Source organism: Tamandua tetradactyla, chromosome 2 (genome assembly GCF_023851605.1).
Source record: "Tamandua tetradactyla isolate mTamTet1 chromosome 2, mTamTet1.pri, whole genome shotgun sequence".
In the NCBI taxonomy this organism is placed as follows: domain Eukaryota; kingdom Metazoa; phylum Chordata; class Mammalia; order Pilosa; family Myrmecophagidae; genus Tamandua; species Tamandua tetradactyla.
In genome coordinates this window covers 151,434,462-151,453,121 of record NC_135328.1, presented here as the reverse complement: position 1 = coordinate 151,453,121, position 18,660 = coordinate 151,434,462, and the positions used below count along the sequence as shown (strand labels likewise).

Here is an 18,660-nt window from a genome sequence, read left to right as displayed (position 1 = left end):
CTACCATGCCCTCAACTCAGATTTTTCCCTCTATCTGCTCCAAAACACTGGCGGCTTTATCAGAGTCATAATAGTGGAATCACATAATAGTGGAATCTGTTCTTTTGCGTCTGACTTATCTCACTCAGCATTATGTCCTCAAGTTTCATCCACGCTATCATATGTTTCGGGGCATCCTTTTGTCTAAATGCTGCATAATATTCCATTGTATGTATATACCACATTTTGTTTATCCACTTGTCTGTTGACAGGTACCTGGATTGTTTCCATCTCTTGGCAATTGTGCATAGTGCCACTATGAACACTGGTGTGCAAATGTCTGTTCATGTCAATGCCCTCAATTCTTCTGGGTGCATACAGAGTATTGGTATTGCCAGGTCACAGGACAACTCTATTTAGTTTTCTGAGGAATCGCCAAACTGATTTCCATAGCAGCTGAACCATTTTACATTTCCATCAACAGTGAATAAGTGTTCTAATTTCTCTGCATTCTCTCCAACATTTAGAGTTTCCTGTTTGTTTAATAGCAGCCATTTTCATAGGCATGAGGTGATATCCCATTGTCATCTTAATTTGCATTTCCCTTATAGCCAATGAAGATGAGCAGCTCTTCATGTGCTTTTTAGCCATCTGTATTTGCTCTTCAGAAAAGTGCCCATTAATTTCCTCTGTCCATTGGTTCTTTGTTCTTTTGTTGGTGAGCTGTATAATTTCCTTACGTACACAGGATGGATATCAAGCTTTTACCTAATATATGCTTTCCAAATATTTTCTCCCACTGAGCTGGCTGCCTCTTCACCTTTTTGACAAAGTCCTTTGAAGCACAGAAGCTCTTGATCTTAAAGAGTTCCCATTTGTCTGTTTTTCCTTTCACAGCTTGTGTTTTAGGTATAAAGTTTAAGAAGCTACCTCCTATTACTAGATCTTAAAGATGCTTCCCTACATTTTTTTTCTAGAAGTTTTATGGCACCTCTTACATTTAGGTCTTCAATCCATTTTGAATTAACTTTTATATAGGGTGCAAGGTGGAGTCCTCGGTCATTCTTTTAGCTATTGAAATTCAGTTCTCCTATGCCCATTTATTGAAAAGACTATTCTGTCCCAATTCAGTGGATTTGGGGGCCTTATAGAAGACCAGATGTACATAAATTTGGTGGTCAATCTCTGCACTCTCGATTCTATTCCACTGGTCAGTCCTTCTGTCTTTTGTGTTGGTACCATGCTGCTTTGACCACTGTGGCTTTAAAGTAAGTCAGGAAGTAATAGACCTCCCAGTTCACTCTTCTTTTTTAGGTTATCTTTAGCTATTCGAGGTCTCTTTCCCTTCTATATAAAAAAATTTTTTTTTGACTTTTAAAATGGGAATTTAATGTTACAAGTTTATAGTTCTAAGCCTATAAAATTGTCTAAACTAAGGCATATGGAAAAAGATTCCTTAATTTGAGAAGGATGATGGGTGTAGAACACCTCTGTGAGCTGGAGAGGCATGTGGTTGGCATCTGCTGTGTCCTTGGCTTCTCGATTCAAACATCTTCTCCAGGGGCATTTTCTTCCAGTACCTCCAAATATCTGGGTCTTCTGTTAGCTCTGTCGCCTCTATCTGCTCTGAAGTTTCTTCAAAATGTTTCCCCTTTTAAAGGATCCAGTAAACTAATCAAGACTCACCTTGAGTAGGCGGAATCACACATGCACTTGGCACACATAAATACACACCTTATGTGAACATCATAATTACATGGAACCATATCTATGTATCCCCTTCCATATAAATTTGACAACTAGTTTTTCCAGGTCTTCAAAAGTAAGGTTGTTGGGATTTTTATTGGTATTGCATTGAGTCTGTAAAAAAGTTTGGGTAGGACTGACATCTTAAAGATATTCAATCTTCCTATCCATGAACATGGACTATCTTTCCATTTATTTAGGTCATTTTTATTTCTTCTTTTTTTGGGGGGGGGGGGAGCTGAGCCATTTTTAAAATTTCTTTCAGCAATTTCTGTAATTTTCTGTGTATAAGTCTTTGACATCCCTGGTTAGGCTTATTCCTAGATTCCTAATTTTTCTGGTTGCTATTCTAAATGGAATTTTTTCCTTAGTTGTCATCTCAGATAGGTCACTTGCTTGTGTATAGAAACATTACTGATTTTTGTACATTAATCTTAAATCCTGCCACTTTGCTGAATTTATTAGCTCAAGTAGTTTTACTGTAGATTTCTAAGGATTTTCTAAGTATAGGATCATGTCATCTGCAAATAATGAAAGTTTTTCTTCTTCCCTTCCTATCTGGATGCCTTTTATTTCTTTCTCTTGTCTAATTGCTCCAGCTAGTACTTTTAATATAATGTTGAATAATAGCAGTGACAGTGGGCATCCTTTTCTCTCCAATCTTAAGGAGAATGCTTTTAATTTCTCACCATTAAGTATGATGCTGGCTATGGGTTTTTAATATATGCCCTTTATGATATTGAGAAAGTTTCTTTCGATACTTAACTTTTGAAGTGTTTTTATCAGGAAAGGATGGTGGATTTTGTCAAATGTTTTTTCAGCATCAATTGATAATGATCATATGATTTTTCACTTTCGATTTGTTAATGTGCTGCATTACGTTGAATGATTTTCTTATGTTGAACTACCCTTGCTTGCATTCTTGGTATGAATCCCACTTGATCATGATGTATAATTCTTTTAATGTGCGGTTGGATATGATTTGCTAGTATTTCGTTAAGCATTTTCACATTTATGTTCATTAGCGAGATTGGTCTGTAGTTTTCTTGTATCGTCTTCACCCAATTTTTGGTATTAGAGTGATGTTAGCTTCATAAAATGAGTTAGATAGCATTCCTTTTTCTTCAATTTTTTGGAAGAGTTTCAGCAGGATTGGTGTCAGTTCTTTTTGAAAAGTCTGATAAAGTTCTCTGGTGAAGTCATCAGGTCCTGGGCTTCTTTTTCTGGGAAGTTTTTGATGACTAATTGGATCTCTTTACCTGTAATTGGTTTGTTGAGATCGTCTATTCTTGAGTCAGTATAGGTAATTCATGTGTTTCTAGGAATTTGTCCATTCATCTAAGTTATCTAGTTTGTTGGCATATAGTTGTTCATAATACTCTCATGACTTTTTAAATGTCTTCATGCTTGGTAACAACCCCCTTCTCACTCCTGATTTTATTTATTTGCATCCTCTCTCTTTTCTTTTTTGTTAGTCTAGCAAGGGGACCATCAATTTTACTAATTTTCTCAAAGAACCAACTTCTAGTTTTGTTGATTCTTTCTATTGTTTTATTGATCTCCAGCTTGTTTATTTCTGCTTTAGTGTTTATTATTTCTCTTCTTTTATTTGCTTTGGGGTTAGTTTTTCGTTCTTTCTCTAAATTCTCCAGGTGAGCAGTTAAATCCTTAAGTTTTGCTCATCCTTGTTTTGTTTTGTTTTTTTTTAAACATTTTAGGGAACAATTTTATTAGCTGCATGGTATTTCATCAAATGAGGGAACCATAATTTATTTAAATTTTTCTCCTACTGTATGACAGTTAAACCAGTTCAAGTTTTCCATATTATAAATAACATTGTGCAGAGCATAAGTTTTTTTGTGTGTATTTCTGATTATTTTCATAAGTTAGATTTTGAAAAGTAATATTACAAGTCATAAGTGTATGAACACAACAAAAAGTACATGATCATATCCACAGTTATTGATGCACACTCCAAAAAGTTTAAACCAATTTGTTGCCACCAGTAGTCCAGAGAAGGTGCCTGTTTTAATACAAACTCATTATGACTGAGTATTTTCTTTTTAAAATCTTTGATGATGTGATAGGCAATATCTCAATGATTTAATAAATACTTATTTGATTACCAGGAGGGTGATCAACCATCCTGGTTTGTCCAGGACTTAGTGGGTTCCTAGAATGCAGGTCTTTCAGTGCTAAAATTGGGAAAGTACTGGGCAAAATTAGGTGAATTCATCATCCTAATTACTAGTAAGGTTAAACATCTTTTGTTTGTGACAGTCTTTGCTCACTTTTTTCCCCTATTGACAAAAAAGAGTTCACTGTCCTCTTCTATTTCTTTAATGTTACATTATTTTACAAACATTACTCCATGTATTTTTATTACGGTAATAAAATATAAAATTTGTCATTTAAACCATTTTTTAAGTGTAAAATTCATGGCATTAATTACTTTCACAATGTTGTGCTACAATACTGCCTACCATTACTAAAATTTTTTATCACTCAAAAAGGAACTCTGTACTCATTAAACAATAACTCCCCCATCATTAAGCAATTACCTCCCCTAAGTCTCTGGTAACCACTAATCCACTTTCTGTCTTTATGAATTTGCATATTTAAATATTTCATCTAAGTGGAATCACATATTTGTCCTATTATGTCTGGCTTATTTCATTTAGCATAATATTTTCATGGTTCACTTGTCTGGAATGCATCAGAACTTGATTTATTTTTAGGGCTGAACAGTATTCTGTTATATGGCTATAAAACAGTTTATCCATTTAGGTTGTTTCTACTTTTTGGGTACTGTGAATAAGGCTGCTATGAATACTGATTTGTTTGAGTTTCTGCTTTGCATTCTTTTGGGTATACTACCTAAGACTGGAATTGACGGGTCGGTCATACGGTAATATGTATCTTTTTAAGGAACCACCAAACTGTTTTCCAAAGTAGCCGAACCATTTTATATTTTACCCAACAATGTATGAGGGTTCCTATTTCTCTGCATCCTTGCTAACACTTTTTAATTTCCTGTTTTTTTTTTTTTTTTTAAATAACAGCCATCCTGCTAGGTATGAAGTAGTATATCACTGTGGTTTTGATTTGCTTTTCCGTACTGAACAATGATGTTGGACAATTTTTATGTGTATATTGACCATTTGTATTTCTTCTTTAGGGAAATATCTGTTCAAGTTGTTTGTCAATTAAATTGTTTGTCTTTTTGTTTAGTTGTAAGAGTTTTTTTTTTACATATTTTGGATATTAAATCCTCATCAGATATGTGATTTCCAAATATTTTCTTCCACTGTGTAGGTTGTCTTTTCACTTTCTTGATGTTGTCCTTTAAGCAAGAATGTTTTTAATTTTGATGAAATCCAATTTATCTACTTTTTCTTTTGTTGCTCATGCTTTTGGTATAAATTGTAAGGATCCATTGCCTAATACAAGGTCCTAAAGATTTTCCCCTGTGTGTCTTCTAAGAATCTTAGAGTATTTGTTCTTTTATTTAGGTTGTTAATCTATTTTGAGTTACTTTTTGTGTATGGTATGAGGTAAAGTTCAATTTCATTATTTTGAATGTGAATATCCAGTTTCCCTAGCACCATTTGTTGAAGAGATTATTTTTTACACATTGAATGGATTCAGCACCCTTGTCAAAAATCAGCTGGCCATAGATTTGTGGATTTATTTCTGGACTCTTGATTCTATAACATTGGTTTATGTCTTTCCTTATGCCAGTATCAAACTGTTTTAATTTCTGTTGCTTTGTTCTTTTTCAGTATGGTTTTGATTATTCAGGGTCCCTTGCCATTTCATACGAATTGAATGACTGGCTTTTCCATTCCTGCAAAAACAGCTGCTGGATTTTCCATATTTTTCGCAGGAGGATAACAATAAGAACTTTTTGGTTACTGCTTTTCCTTCTTAGCTTAATTAACTATTCCCTTCTCTGGGGAAATTTATTTTGCCAAATTTCCATGATTATAAGTATTTCTGCTTGCCCCACAGGGCTGTTGTGAGAGCTTGGCCAAATCAAAAGGTGTTTTGACCTCTATAGTTGTGTCAGGTTTAGCAAATGCAGGAACTTCCTGTGTGTTTCTCCCTTCCACCTACTCCTCTTTAGTTGGCCTCCTGATCTCTGCCCCTCTAAAATTTCATCTTTTCTGAAGCTCTGTTGCAAAGGATCAGAAATCAATTCATGATCATTCTTTTATCATTTGATTATAAGCTCTTCTATAAATTGACCTTTTTTGCCTTCAATTCCCTGGAGGAGGTCAGCAACATATTCTTGTATCTCTTCAGCACTCTCAATTGACAAAACATACCTAGGACCAGAACAAGTCTCACTGCATGATCTCCTTGTTGACATCCCAAGCCGAAAGTTTTCCACAACTGCTGGGAGCACTAGCATACCAACTGCTCCCTGGGAGTCGCCCTGGCCACCACCCTGTTCCTCAAGCCGGAACCAGCTCGTTCTTGGTTTTTAATATAGGCATTTAGGGCAATAAATTTCCCTCTCAACACTGCCTTTGCCATAAATTTGGATATGTTGTATTCTCATCTTCATTCATCTCCAGATAGTTACTGATTTCTCTAGCACCTTTCTTCCTTGACCCACTGATTATTTAAGAGTGTGTTGTTTAATCTCCATATATTTGTGAAAGCTTGGGTTCTTTGGTGATTAATTTCAAGCTTTATTCCATTGTGATCAGAGAAAGTGCTTTGCATAATTTCAATCTTGTTGAATTTATAGAGACTCAGTTTATGTCCAGTAGATAATCTATCTTGGAGAATGTTCCACACGCACTAGAGAAGAATGTGTATCCTGGTGTTCTGGGATGTAAAGATCTATATATGTCTATTAGATCTGATTCATTTGTCTTATTGTTTAGGTTCCCTATTTCCTTGTTGATCCTCTGTGTGGTAGTTCCATCTATAGCAGAGAGTGGTGTACTGAAGTCTCCCATTATTACTGTTGACATGTCTACAGCTCCCTTCAGTTTTTCCAATATGTGCTTCATGTACTTTGGAAAGTATATTTATGATTGTTATTTCTTCCTGGTGTCCCTTTTATGCATATACAATGTATTTTTTTTGTTTCTTATGATATCTTTACATTTAAAGTCTATTTTGTCTGATAATAGTATAGCTACTCTTGCTTTCTTCAGGTTACTGCTTGCATAGAAGATCTTTTTCCATCCTTTCACTGTCAATCTAACTGTGTCTTTGAGTCGAAGATGCATCTCTTGTAAACAGCATATAGATGGATTATATTTTTTGATCCATTCTGTCAGTCTGTATCTTTTAATTGGTGAGTTTAGTCCATTAACATTCAAAGTAATTACTGTAAAAGCAGTTCTTGATTCTACCATCTTGTCCTTTAGTTTTTATTTGTCAGATCTCTATATTATTTTCCTTCTCTCTCTCTTTTCCTTTAAATTACCTTTATTCATATTCTTTAATTCCTCCTTCAGACCTCCTTCTCCTGCCTTTTTTTATCAGCTGAGAGGGCTCCCTTTAGTTCTTCTTGTAGGGCTGGTCTCTTGTTGACTAGTTCTCGCAATCTTTATCTTTGAAGATTTTAATCTCTCCCCTAATTCTGAAGGATAACTTGGCTGGATAAAGAATTCTTGGTCGAAAGCCTTTCTCACTCAGGATCTTAAAAATATTGTACCAGTGCCTTTTTGCTTCCATGGTGTGCTGGTTTGAAAGGATGTATGTCTCCTAGAAGAGCCATGTTTTAATCAAAATCTCATTTTGTAAAGGCAGAATAATCCCTATTCAATACTGTATGTTTGAATCTGTAATTAGATCATCTCCCTGGAGATTAGATTTAATCAAGAGTGGTTGTTAAGGTGGATTAGATGATGCCACTCCACCCATTCTGGTGGGTCTTGATAAGTTTCTGGAGTCCTACAAAAGAGGAAATATTTTGGAGAATAAAAGAGATTTGGAGAGAGCAGAGAATGCTGCAGCACCATGAAGCAGAGAATCCACAAGCCAGTGACCTTTGGAGATGAAGAAGGAAAATGCCTCCAGGAGAGCTTCATGAAACCGGCAGGAGAAAAAGCTAGATGATGCGTGTTCGCCATGTGCCCTTTCAGCTAAGAGAGAAGCCCTGATTATGTTCACCATGTGCCTTCTCACTTGAGAGAGAAACCCTGAACTTCATTGGCCTTCTTGAACCAAGGTATCTTTCCCTGGATGCCTTTGATTGGACATTTCTATAGACTTGTTTTAATTGGGACATTTTCTCGGCCTTAGAACTGTAAATTAGCAACCTATTAAATTCCCCCTTTTAATAGCTATTCTGTTTCTGGTATATTGTATTCAGGCAGCTAGCAAACTAGAACACATGTCAGTCTTATGTGTTTTCCTTTGTATGTAGTAGATTGCTTTTCTCATACTGCTTTCAGGACTTTCTGCTTCTCTTCAATACCTGAAAGTCTGCTTAGTATGTGTCTTGGAGTGGGCTTGTTTGGATTTATTCTATTTGGAGTTTGCTGGGCCTCTTTGATGTGTATATTCATGTCTTTTATAAGGGTTGGGAAGTTTTCTCCAATTATATCTTCAACTAACTTTCCCAATCCTTTACTCTTCTCTTCTCCTTCTGGGACACCAGTGAGTATTTTATTTTTGTGCCTCTTGTTATCCATCATTTCTTAAGATCTTTTCCATCTTTCTTGCCATTTGTTCTTTTGTGAACTCTAGTTCTATTGTTCTATCTTCTAGTACACTTATTCTTCCTTCTGCTTCTTTGAATCTGCTGTCATATGTCTTCAGTATATATTTTATTTGGTCTACTGTATCTTTCATTTCTGTGAGACCTGCCATTTTTCTATTTAACCTCCCAAATTCTTCTTTATGCTCTTCTAGTGTCTTCCCGATATCCTTTATTTCTTTATAACTATCCTTGAGTAGTTGTTCCATACTCTATGTTCCCTCTGGAATTCTGATTTGGTCATTTGGCTGGGTCATTTCTGCTTGGATCTTTGTGTGCTTTGTGATTTTCTGTTGTATTCTGGGCATTTGTTTAGCTTGATATGGTTATTATGAAAGTTGGTTTCCTTCACTCTTCTCAAGTTTTGTGTTTACTTATTTTTGGTGAATGAGTCCTTTTTGCAATTTGTTTGTTTGTTATTCTCTGCCAAATCAAGGTCCAGATCTCATGTAGGGGATTCAGTTCAACTTAAGGGTCTATTATAAGGTAGATTGGGGTACATGGGTACTCCAGTGGCAGACTTGCTGACTACTACACAAGAGACCCACGGTGAACTCCCAGCACCTGACCTTCAGTCCAGGACATTTTCTCTCCATCTTCTATCTTATTTCACAGAGCAGGAGTGAACTCACTTACTCCGGTCCACCATCTTCAGGTACCCATTTTTAAAATAATGAAATGTATATCTGGAATTGGGTGTGAGGGATGGATGTGTCCCAGTGTACCCTACATGTGTGTAGTCTAAAAAGTCTACCAAAGTGTTCTGGACACCTTTACTTGACTTTTCCTATCCCCTAATTACTAGACTAGAGAAAGTATCTAACTGATTCCATTTTTATCCTTGATATTTCTTTCTGAGGGTAATATCTGCTGCACTGATATCATTATGTCTTGAAACTGCTTGACTATTTGTTGTTTCATTAAATTAAATCCAAACCCATTAAAAAACAGTATTATTATGCTCAAGGCATGTATACACATACATTTTAGCAGCTAGGAAATAATACCATGCAATGGGTTGGCTTAACAACAGGAATTTATTGGCTCACAGGCATAGGCTAGAAGGCTTGCTTCCTCTTGGGATCAGAATCTTCTAGCTGGCTGGCAATCTTTGGAGTTCCTTGGCTTTTCTGTCACATGACAATGCAGATGACATTGTCTTCTTTTTCTTCCAAGTTCTGCTGACCTTCTCTTCCAGTTGCTGGCTGTTCACTGTGCCTTCCTTTACTATGTCCAATTTCCTTTGTTTATAAGGACTTGGACCAATTCAATTCAGTTTGGGCACAACTCTAATAACATCTTCAAAAGTCCTGTTTATAATGGGTTCACACCAACACAATCAGTGGCTGGGACCTGAACATGTCTTTTGTGGGAGACATGATTCAATTCCCAGTAGCCTACCTTCTGGATCCCCAAAAGATATGCCTCTTTCACACACAAAATATATTCATTTCCTCACAATATCCCAAAGCCTTAAATCATTTTAGTAACAATGCTAAGTACAAAGTCTCATTAAAATCAGTCATAGGTATTGTGCTGGTTTGAAAGTATTATGTACCCCAGAAAAGCCATGTTTAATCCTGATCCTATCTTGTGGAGGCAGCCATTTCTTTTAATCCTGATTCAATACTATAGGGCAGAAACTTGATTAAATCATCTTCACGGAGATGTGGCATGCCCAATTGTGGGTGTGATCTTTTAATTAGATGGAGATATGACTCTACCTATTCTAGGTGGGTCTTGATTAGTTTACTAGAGTCCTTTAAAAGAGGAAACATTCTGGAGAGAGCTCATAGCCAATAGAAACTTCAGGGCCGATGTAGACATTTGGAAATTGAGACAGAAAAAGCCCAGGTGCTAAGCAAGGAGTCACAGAAATAGCCAGAAACTAAAGAGAAGAAATCTCTGGCTCCAACAGATGCTAAACTAAGAGATAAAACCCAGAGTTGTGTCCTGGGGCAGCCAAGTGAATGCCCACAGATGCTCAGAGAGGAAATCACTGGCATCAGAAAGTTGGAAGCAATGAAATGGGAACCAGAACCAGTATATGCCAACAACGTGCCTCCACAGATCACCCTTCCTTGAGCAAAGGTGTCTTTCTTTGGATGCCTTAGTTAGGACATACTCATGGCTTTAGAACTGTAAAATTGTAACTTATTAAATTTCCTTTTAAAAAGCTGTTCTATTTCTGAAATATTGCATTCCAGCAGCTTAACAAACTAATACAGGTGTAGTCTGTCTGAGGGCAAAATTCTCCTCCATCTGATGTACCTGTGAGACCTGGAAACAAGTTATATGCTTTCACTATACAATGGTGGGACAGGCATAGGATAAACATTCCCCTTCTAGGAGGGAAAATTCAAAGGAAAACAGCAGACATGGGTCCCAGAGAAGATCAAAATGCAGTAAGACAAACCCTATTATATCTTAAGGTCTGAGAGTCATCTGAGGCTTTGGTGCTTTGAGTTATCTGAAGCTTTGTTCCTCTGAGCCTGATGAAGCAGGAGACCCAGCAGCCTCCCTTCCCTTTTAAGTGCTTGCACAGGAGTCATATCTCCTCAACACCTGGGTATTGGGATGGTGGCTAGTCTCACCAGGAATCTAAAGGCACAGGCCCACCATCTCCTTATGCTTTGTGCCTCATTGTTCAGCAAAAGTGCTGAACAATGAGGCACAAAGCCCGCCTTCTCCAAGTGTAGGGATGGACCTATTCTTCCACACATGTGAATGGGCCCGCTCTCTTGGCCCGAGGCCATCTCTTCTATCCAGACCTTGGTTACCATGCTCCTGCTTTTGAATTCTTCCTCCAATTCATCACTTTTCTGTCCCTTTCAGGTATTACTTCTATTCATACATATTTCCTAAAAACCTTACTGGCTTTGTGTGCAGTTCCAGGAGGTCCAAACATTCAGACAATAAAATTTTCCACAGATCTTTTCTGGATAACTGTAGTTCCAATCCTGGCTTCCACTGAATCCATGTTCAGCCACATCTTCGTTAGCAAGAGTTGTTCAGTTAAACCCTCACTCACATGGAACCCTATTCTCTGGGAGTCACTTCCTGAAAGCTCAGGGAGCAGCCTGATTGAGGTGTTTCTGGCCCTAATCTCAGAGAACATTACCTGGATAAGTCGAGAAGTTTCAAAATCATCAGTTGTTGGTTCCTTTGTGCTTAAGAGTTTAATTTTCAGCTTATCCCTTTACCCTTGCATTTTACCCTAAGCTGTAAAAAAGACAGACTGCACCTTCCACACACAGTTTGGAAATCTCCTCAGCTAGATATTCAAGTACATTGTTTTTAAGTTTTGTGTTCCATCCAACATCAGAACACAACACGTTCTCTGCCACTTTATAACAAAGATCACCTTTCCTCCAGTTTCCAGTAACACGTTCATCATGTGTTCATTCATCATTTCCCTCTAAGGGCTTTCCAGAAGAACCTTTAATGCCCATATTTCTACCAACATTCTTCTGTTCACGACGATATATATTCTCTAAGATGATACAAACTTTCTTTACAGCTTTCACTCATTTTTCAGCCTTCACAATTTCCTAGCCTCTACCCACTACACAATTCTAAAACCATTTCCATATTTTTAGGTATTTGCAATAGCAGTATCCCACTCCTGGTAACAAAAACTGTTTTACTTTCCTAGCTGCTACAACAAATACCATGCAATGGGTTTGCTTAATAACAGGAATTTATTGGCTCATGGTTTCAGAGGCTAGAAGGCTTGCTTCCTTCCAGGGTCAGTATGTTCTGGATGTCAGTGATCTTGGGGTTCCTTGGCTTTTCCAATACACAATGATGCACACGGTATGTCTTCTCCTTTCTCCTCTAGGTTCCACTAACATCCAGTTTCTAGCTGCTCCCCCTGGCTTCTCACTATCCAAATTTCATTCTTTTTATAAAGGACTTCAGTAATGCAGATTCAGGCACAATCTAATTCAGTTTGGTATCTTTTCCTTTCTTTTCTGGGTTCTGTGGACTTCCTAGCTTCTGGCTGCTCTCCCTGGCTTTCTTTTCTGTGTCTTGTTTCCTTTGCTTACAAAGACTTCAGTCATATTGGATTAAGGCCCATCCTCATTCAGTTTGGCCTCACCTTAATCAATATAATCTTTTAAAGTCCTATCTACAAATGAGTTCACACCCACAGGATCAGGGGTTGGGACCTGAACATGCCTTTTGTAGGTGATATAATTCAGTTACCAATAACAAATATCAATAAAAAACAGCATCAAGATACAGACCATCAAGGAGCTACTGGAAGAGATAAGGCTTGTAATTTTTTGTATACATGGAATTCCCTGTTACATGTTATATGGAAGTTATAAACAAGATGTTAGGAATTGCTGTGGCTGAGCCAGGGAAGGCTACTTCATGATGCCAGTGACACTCACATTAGCCCTGGAAGCATGTGGGCAGTAGCAGAAACAAGGGGAGGAGATAGAGCAGGTGAGTTGGGTAACCCAGGCATGGAAGATTCCCAGTGTAGCTGAAGGCTGGAGAACAGTAGGGCTGTGGCACATAGTGACTGAGGCGAGGTCAGGGGGATGGGGGTGGAGAAACCAAAACGGAAAGGCAGGCAAGACCAGCCTAAGAAGGGCATAAATACCAGGGATTTTGTTCTGTAGAAACTGGTGTGTGTGTGTGTGTGTGTGTGTGTGTGTGTGTGTGTGTGCGCGCGCGTGTGTGCACGTGTGTGTGTGGTCCTCTGAGGGATCAGAATGGGCTGGAGGTAGAGCACAGATAGATAAGTATGGGTATGTCTCAACCACAGCTATATTTTAGGTAGATGTGCCTGGCAATAGTCAGCAAGAAAGGACCAAAGTGGAGCAAGGGTAACTATGTTTGCATAGAGGCAGTGGCAGTGAAGAGGTGGGGATGAAGGGTCTATTCCTCCCCAAGCTTGATGTTCTGAATCAAGACAAAAGATAGGAACACACAGGAACAGGTGGGAGAGGAAGATGGCCAGTTCTGGTTTGGACATGCTGCGTGTTCAGCAATCATCAAGCAAACAATGAGAAAAGGTAAGAAAGACAGCTGGAGACCAGACATGCATTACAGCCCTGTAAAACACAATGGAGGCTGCGGCTAGACACTACCTGAGTGATATCTTCAAATGGAAACTCTCTTCGCGTCAGGCTGGGTGAGCCAATGGAGGGCTTCCGTATTGGTAGCCGAGGAGACCTGGATATCTCCTGAGCAGCCCGGGACAGCTTTGGGGACTTCCGAGCCTCAATGTTGATCCTACAGAGACAAGGTCGGAAGGTCAGACACCCGAGGTCAGAAAGCCTTACCATGACCTTGTCAAAAGCCAGCCATGAGTCTTAGCATGTCTCTTCCCATTCCAGACAAGTACCTGTGAATGCTCTCACTTGGGTCAGCTTTTCAGTGACCAGTTTTCTAAATTAACAGTCTCTATTGGCAGAAGGGTCTACTCTTTTTGCTTTATGAACATGAGGAAAGAATGATGGAACTGTATATTGAATAGCATATATTTAAAAATACACTGAGATTAAAGCAAGTGATTCATTTGTAAGGAACTGCAGGAAATTAAGTCTTTCACTTTCTACTGATTTATAGCAAGTTTAGGAATGCCCATATACCTTCTGCTAGGGGGTTGCAAAATTAGTCCTGAACAAAATGGCCAGTTGGAAGGGTAATTTCTTACCCTATGGCCACGATAATTTAAAAATGATTACCTATATCAGAGTTTTGATTTCAACAGATGTATCTAATACCACCTGCAATATTTAAATCAAATCAATAAATCTAAGGTTTTTTCTACTGCCTTTTGATCCTCTGGTCCTCAGTTCCTTTATTTATTTTTTATTTATTTTTTTTTTAGGGAGCATCAGATACAAGGTTTTCACAATCACATGGTCACACTGTAAAAAGCTATATAGTTATACAGTCTTCTTCCAAGAATCAGGGCTACTGGAATATAGTTCAACAGTTTCAGGTATTTTCCTCTAACCACTCCATACACCATAACCTAAAAGGGATATCTATATAATGCATAAGAATAACTTGAGGATAACTTCATGACTGTTTGAAGTCTCTCATTCACTGAAACTTTATTTTGTCTCATTTCTCTCTTCCCTTTTTTGGTCAAGGAGGCTTTCTCAATTCCATGATGCTGGATTCTGGCTCATCCCGGGAGTCGTGTCCCATGTTGTCAGGGAGATTTATACCAGTTCCTTTATTTTTAACATGGAGACACATGTATTTAATTCCAATGTTCCCAAAAGAGAATGTTATAAAATGAATATGGTAAAGTTTGTATGAAAGATATGCATTATGCTTCATATTTACTGCTTGAGTGCTTGTTAAGATACTTAGGGCTCCCGAGGATGGGAGGATGGTGGGGGCTTGAGATAATTAAAGCTATGTTTCAGGACAATCAACCTGGGCACTGCGTGTAGGGGGATTGAAAGTGGGGAAAGAAGGAAAGAAAGGAAGATGAATATAGGGAGACAGCAATATTGAGGAACCTTAGACTATAAAGAAATACATATATTAGCAATGGAATCACATCTAAAATATATAAAGAACTCTTACAACTCAATAAGAGAAAAATAACCCAAGAAAGAATAGGCAAAATATTGAACAGATAGTTCACAAGAAAAGATATCTAAATGGCCAATAGACATAAAAAAGTGCTCAACAGAGATATTAAAATTAAACTATAAAGAGATATCACTACATACACACTAGAATTGGCAAAATTACTCTTAAAAAAATGAAATGACAATACAACTGCAAGTGAGAGTGGGAAGCAGCTGGAATCCTCACACGTTGTTGGGGCTGAAAATGGTACAGCCACTTTAGAACACTGTTTGGTTGTTTCCAGTAAAGTTAAACATGTACTCACCCTGTGATGCTGCAATTCTCCTCCCAAGTATATCCCGAAAAGAAAAGTCCACAAAAAGGCTTGAATAGGAATGTTTATAATGGTTTTATTCATAATAACCTCTTAATGGAAACTACCCAAATATCTACCAATTGGTAAATGGAATAAACAAATTGTAGTATATTCATTACAATGGAATATTACAGAGCAATATAAGCAAAAACAAACTACCTATACATGAAACTACATGGGTGAATTGCAGAATCATTATATTCAACAAAAAACCCAAGAAGATAATAATACATGTTATTTGACTTCAATTATGTTAAATTCAAGAGCAAGCAAAACGAGTCTATGCTGCTGGAAGTTAGAGAAGTGATTACTTCTATGGGGTGGCTACTGAATGGGACAGGCCACAGAACAACTTTACAGGATGACTGAAATGCTCTTTATCTTCAGTGGGCTATGTGCTTAAGAGTTGTGTATTTTGCTGTTTGTAAAGTATGCCTTAATTTTGTTGGCAGGAAGGGATTTTTGTGAAGCTCTGGTCTTCTACAGATAAAGAAACTGAGATGCTAATCACATATACGCCACGGCGGCAGAGCCACAGCATCACAGCCCCTCCATCTCCTCACAGCTCTTTGCCATTCGTTAGCACAAACCTTTAAGGATCTAGATTAAAAAAAAAAAGAATAGTTTACTGTTTTTCAAAAAAAAAATACAGCATTATTATCATTTAGCCTGGCATTCTCTTCAACACATTATGTACACAGTAAACTTTTTTTCTTATTTTTCACAAACTGGAAGAAAAAACAAGTCAAGGTGTAGCTACCCCTATACCCTCAACCTTCATTGGTAACCACTAGGAAAGTGGGGTTTGGCAAACTTCCTTTCAGGTGCTTTTTTCTATGTAGAAATATGAAAACAATGAAATGCTGTAAAAATGCCAGGAGACTCTTTCAGATAAAAAGGCTGAAGATGTTTTCTCTTGCTGTGCTCTCCCTGAGTCAGTTTCAGTGGGACCCTGAGTGTGGGCACAGACACACACATGTCCAGCGGCACACGGGTTTGTTAAAAAAGAAGAACACGCTTATTGAGATTACCTGGGAAGTTTGGGTGATTTGCTAGCTCTGGAGATTTTGGGAGATTTCTTGGCAGCCCAGTCATCACTCAGTTCAATGTCACTGGAGTCTGAGCAGTTGCAACTGTCGATCACAGTAGAAATCAAGCTGTTTCCATAGATTTCATCTGGTAAGACACACCAAAAGCAAATTTAAGAAACAATGATCATTATTATAATCTGAAGGAGAGACTCCTTCTACAGGCCATCACTTGACTTCCAAAGGTTGGAATAAAAAGGGGCATAGCATTCTTTTCTGTTCTAACTTTTTATGCTGTTACATTTTCTAAGTAAATTAGGCAGTAATTGTACTGTTGTCAAAATGGTCAAAGCATTTTAATACCTCTTGGAAGGTACACAATAGTCTGGCACTGTTTACTGTGCCAAAGGCTGAAACAGCACATCAGATGTCCATCTGGTTCATGCTTCCAGATGGTTCTGGAATCCAGGTTGAGCGAGGGCTTTCTGACTTGTTGCTCCCTCAACAGCATCTGACGTGAGGCCTAGGGAAGGATCTGGTAGGTTCCAGGCCTGTTCTGGACTTGAATTCTCCAGATTCATGTCTGGTTTGGAGTCTTCAATAGTTTATGTTTACTGGAATTGCCACAAGATGGCCCTGGGGGCTTGGCTAGTCCTCAGTTGGAGCCACTTGTCTGCAAGGAGCAATGAGTGAAAAGAAGACCTTTCCAGAAGAAAATTCCATAGTAGCTCTGGGTTTTCTGAGGAGTCCTGCATCTAAGCCACTCAAATAATTTTGTCAATTGACCATGAGGAGGAAATGAGAGGTTCCAAGGTAGAAAATAAGATTATGTATACAGAGGACTCACAAAACTGCAGAGTAGTGGAAGTCTGCCTTCACCTCTGACATCCTCCTTGAACTCTCTTCTTGTCAACCCCCTCACAGTTCCCATTTCCAGGGCTCTCACATCCCTATACTACTCAAACCCCCACTCTGCCCTGTTCCCTGCTAGGTATGCTCTAGTTGGAAGTACCCCATTCTTCAAAATCGCTTTTTTCTTGCCAAATAAAGTCTCATTCCCTCAAGGATCCAAGAGCTTTACCAGTTAATAAAAAAGAAAAAAAAAACGGAATCATTCCATCACAACGAAATAATTTATAGAATATGGTGATTTTACCATTCGAAGAGGCTATTTACATTTCAGAGGTAGAGTTTGCTAATCTGAATTAATCCCTACACTTTTTTTTTTTTTAAACAAGGTAGGCACCAGGAATTGAACCCAGGTGTCTGGCATGGCAGGCGAGAATTCTGCTTATCTCTACACTTTTGACAATATGAATTAGACATCTGTGAACAGGGAGGCACTTGTCTTGGGGATGGAGGCTGGCACCAAATCTGTATTACCTACATGACCCACTTCTTAAACAACTTTCTGAACCGGAAAGCATGGCTCACGAATCCAGCCACGTATAGTAGTATGAAAAGGATTAATTCACAAGCCCCCAGCAGTGCTTTATGTTTTTAAAATTAGGAATGACTGGATCAAATGAAACTGTCATGATTCAAACACGCATGTCAGTGCACTTCTGTGTATTCCTGAACACATGACCAATTCACTGCCTGAGGAAATCCAATAATGCACTGCACACTCAACTCCCAGCTTACTCTTTTTTTTTTGTGCATGGGCAGGTGCCAGGAATCAAACCCGGGTCTCGGGCATGGCAGGCGAGAACTCTAGCTGATGAGCCACAGTGGCCTGCCCCTAGCTTACACTTTAATGCCAGGATTTTGCATGTGATGTGTCCCATACTATTTGCTTTTTCCCCTTTACTTATAACTACTTTTAAATCATCTGTCTCTTCAACTAATGTATAAATCTCAGGTGGGCAGAAACATTGTCTATTCTGTCTCCTGTTGTAACTCCAGAGGCTAGAACAATTCCTGGGACTCAAAAAGTACTTCTTGAGTATCTACTTTGTTGCCCAGGCTGTAGTCCAGTAATGAGAATCTTTGGGAGTGGGGCATGGACACTGATATTTTTTAAAGTTTCCCAGGTGATTCCCAGGTGCAGCCAGGGTTGAGAAAGACTAATCAAGGAGCAGAGGAAGACACTCTCCATAAGATGGACATTTAGGTAGTGTGTGTAAGAAAATGAAACTTGCTTTCTTATTACATCACTCCACCCCCCACCCTGCCACAGTCCTGCTTGTTCAGTGTAATAATTTCATCTGTGTAGACACTGGCACTATGATATATGTCATCAACATAACTATAAA

The 18,660-nt window shown here is 38.3% G+C and overlaps 1 protein-coding gene across 7 annotated transcripts in view; it reads right to left on the bottom strand.

Moving 5' to 3' along the window:
- The window catches only part of TULP4 (TUB like protein 4), a 422,942-nt gene that overhangs the window by 21,101 nt on the left and 383,181 nt on the right, over nucleotides 1–18,660 (bottom strand). For all 7 annotated transcript variants that reach the window (XM_077149362.1, XM_077149360.1, XM_077149357.1 and 4 more), the window contains 2 exons: nucleotides 16,409–16,553; nucleotides 13,555–13,699 (listed from right to left, as the gene is read on the bottom strand). In XM_077149362.1, coding sequence (XP_077005477.1) covers nucleotides 13,555–13,699; nucleotides 16,409–16,553 — 290 coding nt within the window. The remainder of the gene's footprint in view (nucleotides 1–13,554; nucleotides 13,700–16,408; nucleotides 16,554–18,660) is intronic.